Source organism: Excalfactoria chinensis, chromosome 1, assembly GCF_039878825.1.
Source record: "Excalfactoria chinensis isolate bCotChi1 chromosome 1, bCotChi1.hap2, whole genome shotgun sequence".
NCBI classification, from domain to species: Eukaryota; Metazoa; Chordata; class Aves; order Galliformes; family Phasianidae; genus Excalfactoria; species Excalfactoria chinensis.
This window is the reverse complement of record NC_092825.1, coordinates 152,056,155-152,077,364: the sequence shown is the minus strand read 5'-3', so window position 1 is coordinate 152,077,364 and position 21,210 is coordinate 152,056,155. Positions and strand designations below refer to the sequence as shown.

Below are 21,210 nucleotides of genomic sequence, written 5' to 3'. Positions count from 1 at the left end.
CTGGTGACGTTTAGTTGATCACTATAGATAAAGCCTTAAAACATCATCTAGTTATTCATTATCCCCACAACTGTTAAAAACAGTTGGGTGAAAGCTGGTTCAGAAAGTTGTTTTCAGAACATTGAATAATATTCAAAACCAGTATAAAAACTAACAAGAACTGAACTGGGATGGTTTTGTTACTATTATTGCCTGAATAATTTCAGTAGAAAAAAAGGAAAGACCACCAAGGACACAAAGGACTTCATATTCTAAACATCAGATCAATAGAAGGAATAAAGGAATTCACGACCTCATAGAAAACTGTAAAAGCTATATAGATTTCCTGCACGATCACCAGCAACAAGCTATTTTAACAAACCATTATTTAGCTTTCCCTCAAATAAAAATTTACTGAGAAAAAAAGCGAATCCTTCCAACATTTGCCTTAAGAATTTTTAGCATAAAATTGCAGTGCAGATAAATTTGGTAAATATTTCTTAACAGTTCCTTAGCATTTATTGTCTTAAACAAACAAAAAAAGAAAGCCAACAACCTCACACATTTGAGCTGTTTCAGATGGCTTGTTAGGTAAAAGGAAAGATCAGATAATCGTACTATCAGATGTGATATGATAGATTCAGGTGTTAATTTTCATTAGAAAAGTGTCCTTAAAAACAAGATATCACACTAATTGTGATGTTTAAATGCTAGATTCTATCCACAACAGTGATGTAGTCATTTTGGTCAATGTATATAAAGAACAAGCAGGAAAACAACCTTCAGAGATCACACACAGCATTCTGCCTTCCTATGAGACAGCCAGCTTTGCCAGCAAACAGTGTCTGCTCAAAGAGATGACTGATTATACAAAGACCACGTAAAATAAATCAATTCTACTGTTTTATTATTACCACTATTAGAAAAATCTTCCCATCATCTAACCTGCATCTCTTTCCTGAAAAACATAAACCTATTACATACAGCTGTAACAATCAACATTATTCAGGATATATTATTCCCTTCTTCCAGTTTTCCTGTACATATTTTGAGTGAAGATCCTGCCTTGAATTTAACAATTTACAAGCAATATTTCTTCATATCCCCCATTTCTAAACTGTAGTTATTAGCCATCTCTGGAGTCCCTGCTTTTGTCAGCACATCTATAACTAATGTACAACAAATCTCCGAACCAGATATAATATTGTAGCTGAGGCTTCACCAGTGGTGAATAGAGAGAAGTTCACAATTGTACAGGCCATGTTTCAGTTTCCTGTTTGTTTACTGACTGATATGATGACAGATCCAATTCGTATCTGACTTCTTATCCAACATAATACATTGTTCTTTAGTACAACTGTATTCATAACTGTAGACTTTGCAATCACTGCCATGCCAATCCTGAGTCACTGATGTTCCAAAAATATCTTTCACTGTCATTAAGCCACATAAACTTGCAGAATGCTCATTAGTAAAGTGGAACTCAGCAAAAAAGAAATTATTCAAGGGTCAGTAACAACAGGGCAACATAAAAGTGGGTAGCTATTGTAATTGAGAATATGAAACACTGTGCTAGAATATGAAGCTCAAAATGAAGCTTAAAGTTAGTTTGACCACTGGGAACACAGCCTTCCTGCAAAATGAGAATATTAACTACTAAAAGAAAACCCCCCCAAAAAAATAAACAACAAAAATCCAAAACCTTTCCATTTCCAAGATAAGTAATTTGAATGGGTTCCAACACAAAGAAAGCATCAAAACACCAACATATCCAAAATGCTTAGCTTTATATTTACCATTTCATCATTCATCTAGAGATGGTTTACTCCATAGTGAAAGAGAGAATTGTCAGTGAATTAGCTCTTTATAAGTGCACATTTCTTCATGAGCAGATTTATAGGAATGACTAAAGTTTGCACGACCTGTCCGTACATTTACAGAAGCTGAAGTTAGGAGATTCCGAGATAAAGACAACCTCATGGCATCTGATGGCTCCTCAGCATATAAAAGAGCTGCCCTCGTCTAACTTGCTCTCATCAGTCATGTACAACCCTAGGTGTTGGGAAAGTCCCTTGATATTGATGCTGCACATTATCAATCATGGCCAGACTACTTGGACACACATTTACTTATTACTCCTAAGTATACTTAGGAGAACCGAGGTATAAAAGGACAAGTGAATTCAATCTCTAAGAGACTGTGGAGATGAAAAAGTCATATTATATCAGGATTCTGTAAATTAAAGTCACTTTCTCTTTCAATTAGATCCTGCTATGAAGGGTTATTTCTCTTTTTTCAATGCAATGCTGGAACTTAGAATCTTTAATTCATTGTGAACATTTCTTCTATGTTCCTCCTTAAGAAAAAAATCAGAAAGTTTACTTCAGACAAGGAAGCAATGAGAAGCTCTTATCAGCTGCTTCATGACCCTTGCAATTTTAATATCTCAGGAAAAAATAAACATCTCAGACTCAGATCTAATTAATACAAATGAATAATAACAGAAGATAATCTTTACTGCTTGAATATTTTAAATTCAAAAACCACTCAACAGCTGCTGACTCACACATACCTATTATAGCTTTATTACAAACAATTATAATGAACAATGGTTTATTTTTCAACTCTCTAGAAGCCCCTTAAATAAGCACCTATTATTTCTTTTCTCACACTATTTCTTAAAAAGTTCTAAACTTGCTTTCCTGAAATTAATATGTTGTAGTGTTGGATCACATTCTTAATTATGCTGTGTTTGAGTAAGTGATCTTCATTACTTTTTTTCTTATTATTTCCGAAAGGTCCTATAGAAATGTCAACAGTGACTTAGAACTGCATTTAACTTGGGCTTACAAAATAACATGCGTTATTAAGAAGGTTCATAAGAGTTTGTGATAAGTAACTCCTCTACAACTCGTGTTTCCCAATAATTCAGTTGACCTAGAAACTTTCTGGTTTTGCTTGCTTCAGTATACCTATATTTTTCATTTATTTTGTCATCACCAAATTCTTTTCCTGTTAAGCTTAATAGTACCTCCGTGGTCCAAATCCTTTTATTTTACCTGTTCTTTATATTAAAGATTACCTATGATATTGTTTCTCCTTTCAAATATCCCTCAAGGGAATATCTAAGTGAAGTATTTTTTCTGAAATTACTGGCATCTTCAATTGGTATCCAAATGGAAGCTTTAGAAGACCTAAACAAGAGATTAGAAAAGCAAGTTGTTTCCAGATGAAACAAAAACGGGCTTATACCAGAGCAGTGTAACTGCTTGGAGCACAAGGAAATCTACAGAAACACAGAATGGGTGAGGTTGGTCGGGACTATACATATCGCTGAGCTCCAACTCCCTTGCTACAGGCAGGGTTGCCAACCACCAGCTCAGGCTGCCCAGGGCCTCCTCCAACCTGGCCTTTAACATCGCCAGTGATGGGGTAGCCTGATCCTGTGCCTCAACACCCCCTGCGTAAAAAAATTATTCCTAACATCTAACCTAAATTCCCTCTCTTTAAAGCCATTTCTCTTGTCCTATTACTATTAGACTCTGGAAAAAAGATACTCCCCTTTCTGTTTATAAGCTCCCTTCAAGTACTTGAAGAACACAAGGTCTAACTAAACAAGCTGAAAACCATACTCCAACCGAGTGGAACTGAAGCCATGTTATATTGGCCCACACAGTGCCACGGAAAGCCCCTGCTGCTCCTTGGAAGTGACACAGTACCCTGAGACTTATACTAGGAAATATAATCACCCACACAATTAAAACAGCTACATATGTTCATTTCTATCTTAGCTGTAATTGGTCACATTGTATGTTCGTATGATGTCATGGTATGATGTCGTGGCATCCAGACAAAACCACTGAAGTAAAAAGGAAGATGAAATTCAGAACGACTATAGAATAACGGGGGGGGGGGGGGGGGGGGGGGGGAGGAAATAATTATCTGCAGGTAAATATGAAAAACTTTTCAAATTCTGTAAGATAACTGAATTTTGTGGAATTATAAGAAACTATTTCATTGAACTATAGCAAGAAAAAAAAAAAAAAAAAAAGAGGAAGGGAAGCTGTCTTGTTTCGTAAAGGGATGCAGCAAGAAGGCTAATAAATACAGCCAAGGCTAGTAGGCTTTGGTCTTTGGAAGAAGTGATAGGGTTTTTGATATTCCAACAGGACCAGTTCTTTGTACAATGCAGTTTTGAAAGAGAGCAACCTTTCACACAGTTAAGAATTTCACACAATTAAAATAAGGAATTTTCACTCTTTAATGAGCAAATGTGAAAAGAAAAAATGAAAATACAAAAAAAGATTTAGAAAAAAAAAAAATTACACAACGGAGAAAGATGGAATCCAGCCATAATCTTATTGCCAGCAGTGGAACAGAAGGAAAACAAGTTGCTGTAAGTGTGAATGGAGAAAACAATACATATGCAATTATTCCTATTTGTCCAAAATTTTAAGAGGACATTATATATATATATATATATATATAATGTCCTCTTAATGAATATATATATTATAATGAATATATATAATGAATATATATATTATATATTATATATATAAATATATTATATATATAATATATATATATATAATATATATATAAAAAATATAATGTTGCTATATATTATATATATATAATATAATGTTGCTAATATATAATTAGCAACACAGATAGTCAAACCAAATTCCAGACTGTCTGCAATAAGAAAAAATGAGAAAATATTTTAAAACTGTCTGACATAAAAATCTAGTGTAATCTTTTGATGTAAAGATTACAAGATTACAAGTAAAGATGACAAGAAGCAAAAGAAAAACAACTCTTTTATGAAATACTGAACATGAAGTATCATATATTAGGCATTTCAGACAAAAAAAAAAAAAAAAAATCAGTGGGCAAGGTTAAAGTATGGCATTGTTTCTGCAGAAAACTTCCCCTTCTATGTCACACAAACTTACACTGCTCTAACAGCGCAGGAAAATCTTTAAACACATGCTTCATCCTTTTTTACAGCCCTTTTGAAGTAAGAAATTTCTGCACAAATAGCAGAGTCAAGTAAATATTTTTTTTCTTAATTAACTGCCATAGAAAAATATGAGATCCAAAAGAAATTTATTTGTAACAACAATTTCCAAAATCTAATAATTTACTTCATCAGCTTCAATTCTTATTTAATAAAAACTTGGTACAAATCACCTCTTAGTACATATTTTACTTCCTTCTAGAAATTCTAAATAATTGCTTGACAACCATACATCTCTAATTTATCATTTTGTTGATATTTATATTTTACAAGTATAGTGAAAATATTTTAAAAATATCTGAGTTTAATTATCCTGTTCTCATTAAATTCAAAATTATAGTTTCAGAGTCCCTTATTGACGGTGGTGACCAAAAAAATCTCCACTGCTTATGCAGTGGGAAGACATAAGAGGTATACTTCAAGAACTCAGTTTCTTTTTGTGGCTAATAACTTTTAGATAAGCAGCTCATTTGTTCAGCATCATTATCATCCCTAGTGCAAAAGATTAAAACAAACATTGTTTATATGGTAACCTTTGGATGAAAAAAAAAATCTTGTATAGAGATATAAAACTCCATAAAATTAAAAGCCTTTGGAGAGGGATTTCTGAAGTGCAGAGTATCCCTGTTGATGGCAAAACCATGGGATTTTGTTACAGAAAAAATCCAAACACGCACCTATACTCAGCAGCAAGGCTTGAATTGTGGTAAGGCAATAGTCTGTCAATGAAAGTCCATTAGACAGATTAGTATTGTTAAATTATCAGTCATGATTAATAAAGCTAACTAGTAACCACTGAATCAATTTAACTGAAAATTCAAGATTGATATTACTAAACGGAGCAGTCTAATTAAACACTGTCTACTTGATTATGACCAAAATTAGAAAGAAATAAAAATTCTGTAAACTTCTCAGAAGAACTATCTGCAAAACAAATCAACACCACTACATTTTTCACATCCTAAAGCAATGAAATACTTATTCTGTCATTGGGTATTGCATTAAAAAGGAAAAAAAGAATAAGAAAAAAGAAAAAACAGAAAACAGCCAACCACTTAGGTGACCAAATAGCTGAAATACCATCCCTCTCAAAGTATGACTACTACGTGACTACTCACGACTACTTATTTTCAAACACAAAAACCAGACTTCGTCATTATCAAGTTTTACATAATAAATTACGCAGCAATCATAATTAATGAAACCTCCATGAAAATCAGTCACACTGAGCAAACCTAGTACAAAATATGAATTACAGTAAAACTAAATGCAATTAAATATTTAAATTTTGGCAAGCACAACCCTCCTTCGTGAAGCACTTGATAACTGAAATACAGCATTCAAAATCAGCTTACAGTGACATTGTAAAGCTAAGTTAAAACACTTACTAAATGAACAGATTTAACAAGAGTTTTCGCAAATGGTTCATGAATATGTGCAAGTAAAAATAATTTAAAGAAGAAAAAAACACATCCAAAAACCTCCACAGTACTACATGATAACATCTGTGTTCTGAAACAGCAGTCTGGAGCACGTGAAAGAAAAGAACACACAAAAATAAAGTAGTTTATCTAAAGAAAACCTAGAGTCTGGAAGAGAAGATAAGGGTAGCAAAGGATTTATTTTATACTTACTGCTGAATGAACAGAAAACATAAAAGTGCAAAACAACTTAAAAAGAAGAGGGTAATTGTAGAAATCACAAAAGCGACCAATAGAGTCACCACACATACACAAAAAAAAAGAAAAATAAAGGAGAACCTGAACTGCTTAGAGTCATGCCCTCAGTGTCTTTAAGCCAACAACAAAAGTTAATTAACACAAGTTGAAATAAAACCCACAATCCTTTAACAATCATAACACGCCAGAAACTTAGTATGTGTCAAGCTGTTTCCTTCAGAGTAACAAATCTTCACTTTGAATTCAAGGTCAGGAGGATAAAAAAGGGTTTGCATTATAAAAATGTTATTATCACACAAGTAGTAATTATCAGTTCATTCACTATTTAGGCTGCTCCTTGAGAAGCACGTGGTTTAGTCTTTCCCTTGAGTAAATTAACATGTCATATCAGAATTTTCAGAAATATAAATGCAAGACCCTGCTCACATAAAAGATAAAATTGGAAGTATCCTATTTCATTTTTAATTCTCCTTGCTTGAAAAGAATAACAAAAAATGAAGTGTAACAATTTATCTTTGTGTCAACAGCAGTTCTTAAAGAAATGACTGAGAGTTCTCAGTCTGCTCCCCAGACAAAATAAAAGGTATAAGGGAGCCTGATGGAGATTAAAGAATCTTCATGATGAAAATCAAATGTGTAAGATACCGCAATAAGATGTGAAAAAGCAACTTATCCAAATGAGTTTAAAGTAAGTAAGTAAGTAAGCTTCGGGAGATGCGCAGAAGGTGGCACACTAGAAAAACTGTGCCTAGTAATCTTCTTTTGTCTCTATGCAAAACTAGGGAAACCAAACACTTGCATTCTTCAATGGGAATATTTGGTTGTTCATTCAAAAAAAGAAAATCCACAAATAAATGCAACAAAACTTGACCTATACTTCTGCTATTCCAGCTCTTCCCATTAGATGGGATTGAGAAACAGCTGGTAGATCTAAGTAGTAACAGTTAAAAACGTCTACCAATAGTACTACATTTTGTCACCCGATACAAGTCAATCAGCGTCTTAGAACAGATCATTTCAAATTTATTCACACTTGAATATAAGCACATTTCAAAAAGAAAGCAACTGCACGTTGCAATTACATTAATGATTGCTTTAACACTTTAAAAAAAAATAAATAGTGAATTAACTTGCAGGACCGTTTCAAAATACATCCCTGTTTCCAAAAAACCTCATACAGCTGAGGAAAGGGGAGTCAAAGATGTAGTGCTACTGAACTAAATAATAGAAGCATAGAAAAGCACATTCAACTTCCAGTAACACAAGTAGAAGACAGTTGGATCTTACTGATGACCTATTTTGATACGAGAAAGGTTCACTGGTATGTTTTAGCTCGTCAGACATGTTTTAGCTCATCAGCTAAATACCATTTTGGACAAAACTGCTCATGGTAGCCAACTACATAGTTGTACAACAATGTGGACACTATTAGCATTGCAGAGAAAATAACATGGTAGTAAACAAATTTCTGATAAATACTCCAGTAATACAGGAGACCTTCTGAACCAACCAAAACTACAGATTAGTCTTTAAAATGCAAATTAGCTCTTGTCACTTATATCATTCTAATGACAGCAAAATTTGCAAACTAAACATGTTTTTTTCCTCCAGTAAGCAATGTCCTCATGCTGACAGGTAGCTGTAACAATTGATGCAGGGCCTCCAGATCACTTGGAAAACACTAACTCACTGTAAATTTCAGATTTACTACTGTTGTCAGTGTGCCTAACTGTAGTAAATTTGGAATGTTTAAAGAACAAAAGGCAGACTTCTCAGTAGGCTTAGGTTGGAAAAAAAAAAAAAAAAGCCAATCAAGCATAAACCTACATGGAATTAACTATTAAATGTCTTTATTTTTAAAAATCAATAGTTATTCTTGATAAAAATGGAAAAAACATTTGCTACTTAGCTTTGAATTTTACTAATTCAGTTAAAATGTATAAGCTAGCATGTCACTGTCGTGTTTCTTCAACAAATCAATTACAAATATATTACTGTTGGAATTATTTGGCATGGTCGAACAGATGTTTATACCTTAGCCAGCTCAATTTATAGTTAAATTTACTGGTACAAATCCATCTCTACTAGAATTTTGCCATAATTTGTAAGACTCAAAGCTGCTGAAGTTTAGATGCGTGCTTATCTCTATCATCCTGGCAGACATGATTTGAAACAAGGTTATCAGAGAGGAGCATCATGCTCCAGCAAAGGACATTTGAATTTCTCTCAGTAAGACTGATATATATGAACTTCTCTGCTACATAACCAGCCTACCCTTTCAATTTTCTAATATCAAATTTAAAGGAAGTCATGAACTTTTATTATTGAGCAAAAGTGAAGCACGTAGCAAGCTGCATTTTAGAACAGATGCTAGTTCTTTCAATATAGACAATATTTATTAAGAAAAAAGTAAAGTTTCATGTTTACATAAAACTTAAACATAAAAAAAGAGAAATGTTTATAGAAAGAGGGTGCAATTCTGTCCAGCACATAAAGTTTTAACTTCTGTGGCAGAAAAATCAAAAAACTGAGCTAGAAAATGTCCTTCTAGCATATCCCTCTAGCATATCCCATTATTAGCTTCCTTCTCATTCCCTGTGATGCTCATCAGTGTGTCATCCAAATGTGGGCCAGATTCATGTCAAAAAACACAGACATGCTTAAAAGTGGAAGAGTGTTCTGTTGTTTATTTTTTTCCTGTATCATACTCACTCTTCCTACTAACATTCTGCCCTCCCTTTTGTCATTTATCAACTCCTCTGCAAATATTTCAAAATTTACACCACATGAGCCTCTACCATCAGAATTTATATAGATACAGAAATTTCACTGATCTCACAAAATACTTAAATTTTCAGTTTGAGAATCCAAACCAAACTTAGTACTCCTGGCTTCTGATTATATTGTTTTTCTTAAAGGCCTTTAACATGACGATTATTATTCCAGGTCAAAGAAGGAGTGTAGGGAATCCACAATCTACCAGTACTCCAGATTCCTAAAATCTAGGTACAAATAGTTGATATTCACACAGATAACTGCCAACAAAATCAGACCTTCCACATCCATGGATATGGCTCCTGAAAGTCCAATAAAAAGGCAGCAGCTAGACTCTGCTCTTAATATGCAACCATCATATTTAGGAAGAAGAGGCTGTTAGTGATTCTATTCAAGTATATTAAAATTGTTTTTCAGGCAGGAAAAGAAACAATAGTACAACTCACCACAACTCCAAACTGCTCTGGCTCAGACAAATTATTGTACTCATTCCTGAACTTGGACAATGCATTCAGTTGTTCTTGCTCTGGAAGATGTTTTATTAAATTCTATCAAGAAAAAGAAAGTACATTTAGAAATCTCAGATTCTGCGTTGCTTGTATAATTGCAGGTAAGCAATGTTTTATTAACATAAACTTCAAGGATAACACTGCTGTCCCAATGTCTGTAGAACATATAAAGGTAACATACAAATTCATGTAACAAAGTGTAAAGAGCAAGGGATTAAATGTCAACTAGCATCATCTGCTGTTTCTACAAATGTGCATGTTTCTGTAGTCTTTTTCCAGAAAGAATTTCAAAGAAAAAATATGTTCAGTAGGCATTATACAAAGAAAACTAAAGTAAACAGGACAAGGATCATAGTAACATATCTAACTAAAGGATGGCAAAAATCATTAGTGGAAATAGATTGTTCATTTTCTAGTATTTTTTAAAAAAAATGATTGTAAAGTGATGACAGGCAATGTCCGCATTTACAAAACTTTAATCCCATTAGATACTAGTTAGCCTACAAACTTGGGAGAAATAGGATTTCAGAGGTGGGACTCAGCTTTAGCTGAATTCACGAGGCCATGTTCGCTTACACAAGCACATGTCACTTCAACACAGAAGTCTAAACATGTCACCCTACACCTGATCATCTAAGAAGTCTTCAGATTCCCTGGAGCTTCCTGAGCACTTAGGCACCTATGCTAACATATGGACTTCTGCATTCCACTCTAATTACCAGGTAAGTAGTAGGAACAGTGAAAATGGCTGTTCTGAGCAAGTTCTGGAAGACAGCTTCTCAAACATCCAATTATGCCTAAATCTGACAGCCAGTAGCTCAGTTCTGTCCTTTTCCAAGATGACTGCTATAACTACTAGGCAATATTCAGGATTCCTCTATCTAGCTCTCATACTGATGTCCTGGTTACACAGTGGCTAAGCTTCCATCACAGTATGAAAACAAGAGAAAGATTGTCTTCTTACATAAAACACTCCCTCAGCTGCTGGGTAGGACAGCATTGTGAACTGAAATAAAGACACTATCATTCTAATATTGCATCAGGACTAGCAATCACAGCTCTCCCACTACCTACTGCCATATTTTAAATAACTAGATAGTTCTTTATCACTGTTTCTACTGTAAAAATAGTCATCGTTTTAAGAATGGAAACCCTTCTTTTATTCTAAGGACTAAGTTAAATAATTTGCTTTAAAGCATTTTGTGACATTTAATGTTAGGAAAACACTGTTTATCAAGAAAGTAAAGTCTGCAAATAAGAAAGCTAGACTTACATGCAAAGGATGAAATAAACCAAAGGAAAAGTAAACAATAGTTATAGAATAAACATCTTCGACACAGTCCATGATGAGATAAGACTTATGGTAGAAAAAATAGCACTAGTAAAAATGCACAAATTATTATGGTTTAAATAATAACTCAAAATAAAATTTTATGGATCTAGATATGTTCAGACTAATTTAAACCAAGAATCTGTGGCAGTATTATCCATTACAACTGGAAAATATTCTTTGTTAAAACAGACTACCTTTATTAATTATGGATTAAGATGTCCAGGATTAAATCTATAAAATTCAGCAAACACCAAAAGGGCGCAGAGATTCTTATAAAAAAAACAGTTTTTAAATTAGGAGTTCACAATCTGCTTATTTCTGTCTTGCTATACAAAAATCCATATATCTTATATCAATTTTTACAGAGATTAAAAGCTCATTGTCTGTTGATTTTCACATGTAGAAAAACAGATCACAAAACTTCTGAAAAAGAGAAACTGTCAAGTGTTATATGAATGTTTTCAATACTGAGAAGCAGAAAAAAAAAAAACAAAAACTGAAGTAGTGAAGTAGAGAGAAGTTGTATAGTGTTCACATACAATTTTAGAAGGTGAATACTAGGTCTTTTAAGGTAATGAGTCCACAACTTTCAAAGGAAGAGAGCCATTTTATCCAGAAACAAGAAACCTGGATAAAGCAGCTTGAAAAAAAAAATAAAAATGATTGTACACAAGCCTGCAAAGCAAATTTGGAGCCTAAGCCTTGTTAAAAACAAAATAAAAAAAAAGGCAAGGCCGTCCTTTCATCAGCAGAGAGGCAGCCTGATAAAATAGTGATTGACATGGAAGTGCATACAAAGCAAAGGTGTATACCTGAAATCCTCCATGAGGAAAAAAATGGCACCCAGTGACATTCCTCAATGATTGGTGAACATTTATGGAGACCAAACAGGTAGAGTGAAAGTTGGATTGTGTTGGCAACATTTCCCTAGCAATGATGCCATCACAACAGCTGTCAAACAATGGGTCACCTCAGCTGGTCCGTTTTTATAAGCGCAGCGTGCAGGCATTTGTTCATTGCTAGCAAAACTGCATAGCTACTGGTGGTGACAATGTTAGAAACTAATGTGTTATAACTGAGAATTTGATCTATCAAGTAGTACCATTGAGCTCTTTTTATTTATTATAGTTTCTATGGAAATAAACAGTAGTCATCACCTTCAGAGCAGTCTTTATATGAAGAAAGCTTACTGAGGGAGGTTTAGGTTAGATACCAGGAGGAAGTTTTTCACACAAAGGGTGCTGACGCACTGGAACAAAGAGATTGTAGATGCCCCATTCCTGCAGGCACTCAAGGCCAGGCTGGATGTGGCTCTGGGCAGCCAGGTCTGGTGGCTGGCTACCCTGAACATCACAGGGGGACTGAAACCAGAAGATCATTGTGGTCCTTTTCAACCCAGGCCATTTCATGAATATGCTTATTTTTTAACATACCCTACTGTTAGTATCAGAATTAAAGAAAAAAAAAAAAAGAAAAAAAAAAAAAGAAAAAAAAAAGAAAAAAAAAAAAGAACAAAAAAAAAAGAGCAGCATTATAGTATTAAAAAAGTATCTGACATTACTATTATTAACAGAGACTAGAGTAGTGCTTCGCTGTGTTGACAATTTTAAAGACAAAGTAAGAACTCTTTATCCTGAGGTACATACCATTCAAATTGAAATAATATCCCACAGGAGAATCAAAGAAAGAAATCAAAGAGAAAAGTAAACAGTTTTCTGGGATAGTACGTATTCTTCTTATCTTGTCACAGTTGATTGAAAGATTGTGTAAGAGATTATTCTTTTATACCATTGACTCAAAGCTTGCTGAAGGACACAGATGAACAAGTCCAAGCAAGTCCTAGGCAAGGGTTGAGAAATCCTCTGTCTGAGGGACACAGATGGACAAGGACAAGGGCAACAAGAGAGAGATAAGCTGAAGCTTAATGGCTGGGAAGCAGTCTTTTGTGTGGGCATATCTCGAGGAAGATGACCATCTCCAGCGGTGCGCCCATGGATGTCACATAGGCAGGGAAAAAGTAGGATAAAAGAGGGATCAGCAGCCATGAAGTCAGGTTTTCTGACATCAGATTCCTCATGACTTGACACCTACATGCTGAAGAAGATGCCTGCATGCTGAAGAACAAGAAGGTGTCTGCCATCATATCCCTCACTACGGTTGTCCTGCTTGCTGATGGACTCTCCCGGACCTGCTATCTGAATCCTGCTGCTTGCTCCTGGACTAACCCTGCAGCTCCATCCTGCTACCTGCTTACTGCCCTAGGCCAGCCATGCTGCTGCTGCTCTCCCCCCTTGCATTTCTGCCTCGGACCATTGGAACGTCTCGCGACAGGACTTCTGCCCTTCCCCATCACCCTAAATCATCCCTCCTCCCCTTCCTCATCTCCCTGATTAAGGTTTGTAATAAACTGGTTGGACCAACATTTGAATTGTTGTTTTCTAATCTCACACGAGGTATACATATATCAAAGAACCTTCCCTCCCTCCAATAAAATAAATTGGAGCAAGACAGATTGCTACATGTTCACAAAGGAGAATATCTTTAATTAACTAGCCATTAATGGGATGATCTATTTCCCTAGACCCCAAGGATTCAAACTCTGTTTACTTTCTTTGAATTATTAGAAAGAAATTATGAAGATGCCAGTTTTTCATAATATTGATATATAAGAAATATATTGATATGAAAAAAGACAATCCTGGATCCTGGTCACAGCCGTTCCTCTTTAATGAAACTAGCTGCCAGAGAGTTTAACGTGGTCTTCAGGTACTCAACTGGAGGGCATTATGATAGAATAATGTTCCTCTTGGAGGACTGCAGAAGAAGGCCAAGGCCACAAGTAGAAAAAAAGAAAATTCCAGCTGAATAATTCAGAAGTTTTTTCCTCTATAAGAGTAGTTTGACACTGCAAAATGTGTATAGAAAACTATGGAGTCTCCAACTTCAGCTGGAGTCCAAATCTAAAGGGGAAAAGCCCTAAGCAACCTTGTCTACTTGACCTGGCTATAAGCAAGGGATTGGAACAGATGACCTACAGACATTCCTTCCAAATGTTTTTTGTTTGTTTTTTTTTTTTTCTTTCCCATGTTCTAGAATAAAGAGTTTCTATTAAACATAGTTCTATAGAATTCTTTAGCTTAATATCTTTTAAATGACACTGTAAATAGAAAAACATAAGGAATTTTGAGTACCTTTTGTCTCCACACAGAATCACGCACTGAATAAAATAATATAGAAAATGAAAAAACTACCAAAATAAGCTCTGAGGAAGAGTAAGTGGACACTGTGAATGCCCTAAGGCAAGACACTGCATTATTTCAGCTATGAGAGAACAGAAAAGACAAAATAAAAAAAGTCATATTTTTTTACCTAGTTTTCAACCAGAACAATAGACCTATGGCACATAATTTTTTTTTAATACTAATAACTAGGAAACAAACACAATATCATATGCAATTTAAAAATATATAAACAAACAAACAAACAAAAGTCTAGTTAGGTATGAGGAACATAAATACAGAAAATACAAAATATCAACACAGCTACTCTCATTAAAAATGGCTTAACACATATAAAAAGAACTAGAATTCACAGGAAAAAAAAAATATTACTGTAGTGATTTACTAGCCAAACATTTTAGGTTTCAGAGGCTTTTTAGGTGCATGTATCTATTTAATGAAAAGCTTATCCTGAAATATTGGGATGAAGCATCCGTTTCCTTACCTGAATCATGGACTCTGAGAGCTGCGTTTCATCTACTTGCAATATCATCATTTTGATTTCCTCATAAGGCACTCGGAAAGATCCAAGGAAAATTGCTAAAATAAAGATTCAACCAACAGTGAAGAACGCAAGACAGCGACAATCTTTTTTCTATTTATAGAATATTATTTAAGTAGGCTATAGCATCTACAAGTCAACAAAACCTACATAAAGAAATACAGGTAAGAGAAAACAATTTAAAACATATTTTTAATTACTTTTCTCCTATAATTTCAGCCATTTCCATTTGTTTGCTAAATGCAACATTCAGCATTGTGGAAGATCACCAGTGACGAGTCTACTCTCAAGAACCGTCACTGCCGCCATATTGTTCTGGGCAGAGATGACAATTTGTCATGGTTTTATAATTTTTTTGCTATTGGTGTTCCACATCATAGTATCATGTGGAGCACAGAGAAGAAGAACTACATGTCCCAGAGGACCTCACAGTCAGAGAGGAAAATACATCACGGAAGTGACTCTCGCTCTCTCTCTCACTGCCCCGCAGTGGATGTGGGTTTGCTTCTTAGCCGTGTGCCTTCACTTTCAAAGCAGGCCTCTCAGTCTTTGGAAACCTCTCTCTCTTATTTTATTTGATTTAGATTTATTAGCCTCAATTTCAATTAGACTGTATTATATTGTGTTATCTTGCATTCTGATATCATAGTACTTTAGTGTCCTTTTTTTTGTATGTTAGTGAGCCTTTTTTGTATATTAGCAAGCTTTTACTCCTAGAGAACTCATGAGAAATGAGGATACATCTTGTAGATATTACAGCCTTTTTTAACTTTTTGGCTAAGGGGCAGTGATCATTAACGAATACATTCACTATATACACAGAGGTATACAGCTGCACCCAATTGTTAAGGTATATATAGAAGAGAATAATTTCAGTCTTAAATGAAGGATATTGCTTAGCTGTTTTCTGGGTCTTTTTATAAAAACATGTTTTAATTCTTACACATTTCAGCTTAACACCAATTAGCACACATATAAGCATATTCTCAAACACTTTAAACAAAAAGTGATTATGAGGCAGTTAGACAAAAGAAACATTTTTATGGAACATTTATGACATTACCTTGTCATAAAAACAGATTCTACTTACACAGATTCTGTGCAATCTTTGGGTCCAAAACTTTTAGTTCTTTGATTCGTTTCTTAATGGATTTCTTTTCTTCAAAATCTTCCTCATCTTTTTTTACTACCAAAGCAAACACAAATACATACACAGTTAACTTTTGATATTTACAGAAAACACTAATATATGCACACTGTACTATAAAATGTAGTCGATTCACAAATAAAAAAAAACACAGAATATACAGACCAAAATAAAGCAGTTTTCAACTTATTGCTTGTGTTCTTTAAGTTTCTGTTCCAGTCAAATCTGCCAGCATTTCAACTTTCTAGAATACATTTATTCATTTAATATATAAATTGAACGAAGATGCTAATATTAATTATAAGAATCACGTGAAGATATAAATCCAGTAATTAACATACCATGGCAACACACTTCAGTCAACACCCAAAGTTATGTGGCTTTGTAACCAGCTTTGTCTAAACAATGATTCACAGCAAAATTATCATTATTTGTAAATATGTGTATACATACTTATTTATATGTACCTATATTCCTTACCCCCTCCGAAAAATGTTGTTTTGTTTTGTTTTTTAAATTCACCACAAGCCTTCACTGTCAAATGTTATTCACTCAATGTATTACTATTCTTTATCTAATTATCTATAATACTTCATATTTGAAATTAGTTTCCAACGTTTCACAGCATGGCTGTCCTAGATTGTTATATATGCTTCAAATATTTGAATAGAAAATACATGCTTGACTCCTTACAGAATAAAAAACTCCAAAATAGATTTGGTGATCAGGGAAGAAATTCATCAGGCCTATTATCACTTTTCACATGCACCATCTGAATCTTATATCTCACATATATACTGAAACTGTTCTGTGTCTTAGCAAATTGTAAAGATTAAAATTTCTACATTGTTTCTGATTCTTGACAAAACCAGATGTAACATGAATTGTCAGGAAAATTTCCGTAAGTTGGAATCACTTCCATAAATTTTCACAGAACTGTAGAATCACCAAAGTTAGAAAGGATCTCCAAGATCATCTAGTCTGACCAACCACCTATCATCAATACTCTCCCAATAAACTATGTCCCTTAGTATAGCATATAAACATTCCTCGAACACCTCCAGAAATGGCGCCTCAACAGCAGCCCATTTCAGCACCTGACCATTCTTTCAGAGAAGAATTTTTTTCCTAATATCTAACCAGAACCTCCCCTAGTGCAACCTGAAGACATTCCCCCAGTCCTATCACTAGTTACATGGGATAAGAGGCTGACCCCAACCTCACCACAACCTCCTTTCAGGCAGTAGTAGAGAGCAGTAAGGTCTCCCCTGAGCCTCCTCTTCTTCAGACTGAACAATCCCAGTTCCCTCAGCCATTCTTCATAAGCCTTGTGCTTCAGACTCCTCAGCTTTGTTGCCTTTCTCTGAACACACGCTCCAGGGCTTCAATGACTTTCTTGTAGCCAGGGGCCCAAAACCGAATACAGTACTTGAGGTGTTCACTCACCAGGGTTGAGTACAGAGGGAAGATCACTTTCCTGCTTCTGCTGGCAACACTATTTTTGATACAAGCCAGGATGCCATTAGCTTTCTTGGCCACCTGAGCACGCTGCTGGCTCACGTCAAGTGACAACCAATACCTCCAGGTCCATTTTCTCATTTTGTCTTCCAGCCAATCTGCTCCAAGCCTGTAGCATCACCTGAGGTTGTTGTGGCCAAAGTGCAGTACCTGGCACAATGCTCTGGCTGCAGCCATCCAACCAATTACTTGCCCACAGAGTAATCCACCCTTCAAATCCATATTTATCAAATTTAGTCATCCAGACGTCAGAAGCCTAACTAATATACACAGATGACAACAGTGGCCCTTTCTTTGTCCACCATCATAGAAGGTTACAAGATTAGTCAGGCAGTTGGTGTCGTTGGTGAAGCTGTGATAGCTATCTCATATCTCCTCATCATCTCACATGTGACTTAGCATAGCTTTGATAAGGATCTGCTACATGATCTTCTCAAGAACAGATGTGTGGCTCACTAGCCAGTAGATGCCCAGCTCTTCCTTTCTCCCTTCTTAAAATTGTGAATGTTGTTTCCTTTTTTAAGTTTCCTAAGGACTTTGCCTAAATTTCCCTACCAGTCACACTAAAATAGTGAAGTTATCTGAACTTACTGAAACTTGACTTGGTAGCCTTGAACTAGATACTAGTCAGAGCTGAAATATATTAAAAATAATAATAATAAAATAATAAAAAAATTACCTTTTCCAAAAGTTGAAAACAATATCTAGGAATTACAAGTCTCAAAACAGAGGTAATACTAAATAAACAAACATTTAAAAAAAAAAAAGACACAATCTCTCAAAAAACAACAAACATCCCAGAAGTTAAACACATCATTTTATCTCTCAACTTTGATATCAAAAAACAATGCTGCCAATGAACTACTTCCCTATAGAATTTTCACCAAGAAAGAACTTATGCACAAAGTTACAGCAATATGTAAAGCACGACAGCCCTAAAGTAAAATATAAAAGTGTAGAAAATACTCTAGGAACTCATGCTGGATTTGTATTTAGTTATAGAAGTATGCAACAAACTAAATTACTGCAAACTTACATGATATTTCATCAGGAGAATTCAGGTCACATCCTTATGAAGTTGCCAGCAGAAAGAAGCAAAGCATATATATTACTTGTCTTTCCCACAGGAAATTTTGCACTTTCCAGTGAAAACTGATACTTACTACTGCCTCTAGAAATTTTTAGATAATTTGCTTACTAATTTATAAGAGGGAAAAAAAAAAGAAAAAAAAAAAAAGACAAAACTATTACTTATTTTCAGCAAGAGAAAAAGGAACGAAGGGTACTGAAAAAAAGAAATTTCAAAATTGAACAGAAAGATCTGAATACGTGAAATAAATATCTAGATAAACAGGAAGTCAAAGAAAGTAAGTAATTACAGCAGTGGAGCGGGGAGGAAAGTATAAATGTGACTGAAAATGAGAAACATCTGCTTACACTGGAAACAGAAAAACCATCCCAGTGAGAGTGAGCAGCTATCGAAGAAGGTAATTATCAAAGGAAATAGAGGTAAAACATTCTTATTTAAAAACACAACAATCAAACCAGGGACTCTCAAAATGTCATGGCTTCTGAATGTGCACCACTGTATTAAATCATTAACTCTTCAAAATAAGACATCTTATTTCGTGTACTACACACCTAGAAGCTCATGTCACATAACAATAACAGCACATTCTAAAATGTTCTTTCAATATGTCACACTTATTAGAAGGTATACTGGGGGCCACACATGCGGCCCCAGCAATAGATCTGTACCATACAGTACAAAGTCATCAGCCATGTCACGATGGGAAACAAAGTAGAATGAATTTTCTATTTTATCTCACATCCTTCACAGCTTGTCACAGTCCCTTATTTTCACATTTCCATGTCCTTATTAACATTACACCAATTCAAAAGTTCTGAATATATAAATAAAGAAATAGCTCAAATGAGTTCTAGCTCTTAGATTCTACTAGAAATGTTGCTTTGTCTTTTTCAGATGTGCATCCATACTCAAGTTCAAATCCCTCTATGTGACAATGATTTAAATGAAATCAGCCTGATGGGAACTCTGAGAGGAACATTTTAAAAGTACGATGTTGTAGTTGAAAGCTTACAGCATAGTGTTTCATAAGTATGTGGGTGGAATCCTACAGGAGTTACTTTACAGATAGTTTTAAACAAAGCTTTTCTATGAATCAGCTACTTTGTCATCACTTTCAAGTAAGACGAAATATTCATCCTATTAAACCTGTATAAATATATAATCTACATAAGAAAATGATTGAAAATATATAGTATGCATGAGGAGCTGAATTATACTTATAGCAGTGTTATACTGATACTTTTTCTGATACCTCTGTAAAAGATAAATACAAGTTAGAACATCCTTGGAGATGTTTTTAGTACCTACCATATTTTATATTACTTAATACAACCATCACACTAAATTAAGTAAGTACCTCAGTCTAGAATCTTTAAAATTGCCAGCACATGGACAGGTGCAGGCATCCTGTCCACTGAAATACTATACAATTGTGTTTTGAATAGGCAGATGAGCAGTTAAAAAAAGCTAACAAAGAGGTAATAAGTATGGAATAAAGCCCTTGTTTGCAAGAAGACATATTAACTGGCATAGGCTGTCTCATATGACAACAGCTAATACACAGGAAAATTTAGTTAATGAACTGGAATTCTGTTGGGGCTTTCAAACTTTTTCCCCTCTTTTACAACAATGAACACTAGAATTTACAGTTAAAAATAAAAAGTACTATTTGGAACACCTGTTTGGTATCACAGTAGAACTGAGAGCATTAGCCAAGACAGACTCAACGCCTGAAAGGACTTAAAGCTTCTATAGTTTTCTAGGACAGAAAGAAGGCAATAGAGATAAGCCTTCTGCTACAATGGTGTTGACTGAAAAGACTGTCCCCAACAGGAAAGATATTTAGCATCTAGTTCCAGTAGAGATACACATAATTCTCCGTAGTTTTCAAGACCTTCCTATTTTAAGATACATTCCTACTATTCAGATTCAGTTGATTGGGCTTCAAAGGTTGCTCCATCACAGCACAGAAGCTATCAAAAGCAAGATAACATGCAGTTACATTTGAAGTAAGCATAGACGATCCAAGAAGCTCACTGTTACTGTCTGCCCCATGAAACAGGATGACAACTATTCAACACTTTGAGTCCAGTATCTGCTGGTACTGAACCACACAAAACTACTGGACAATGAGTCAGCATAGATCAGAGTAAGTGCAACAAGGCAAATCAAGATTAGATACAGAAAGCAATTAAAACCATAACTAGACTGTTGCCTCTGAAAGCCATGTCAGAAGAATAATGATATCTTGCTGGATCCATAGTCAATCTCTTCCACAAAACAATAAGATATAAAGGAAAAAGTATGAGAACAAATCAAGTATATTTGCATTTCAGATGTTCCATTCCAAAGCAAAAGCTTTTCTTTTAATAACCCT

General features: G+C 34.7%; 1 protein-coding gene across 1 annotated transcript in view; it reads right to left on the bottom strand.

Moving 5' to 3' along the window:
• DIAPH3 (diaphanous related formin 3) overlaps nt 1–21,210 on the bottom strand; it is a 218,915-nt gene that overhangs the window by 109,385 nt on the left and 88,320 nt on the right. Inside the window, exons 18-20 of the mRNA XM_072344791.1 lie at nt 16,169–16,264; nt 15,022–15,116; nt 9,903–10,004 (exon numbers count right to left, since the gene is read on the bottom strand). Of these exons, the coding sequence (XP_072200892.1) occupies nt 9,903–10,004; nt 15,022–15,116; nt 16,169–16,264 (293 nt within the window). The remainder of the gene's footprint in view (nt 1–9,902; nt 10,005–15,021; nt 15,117–16,168; nt 16,265–21,210) is intronic.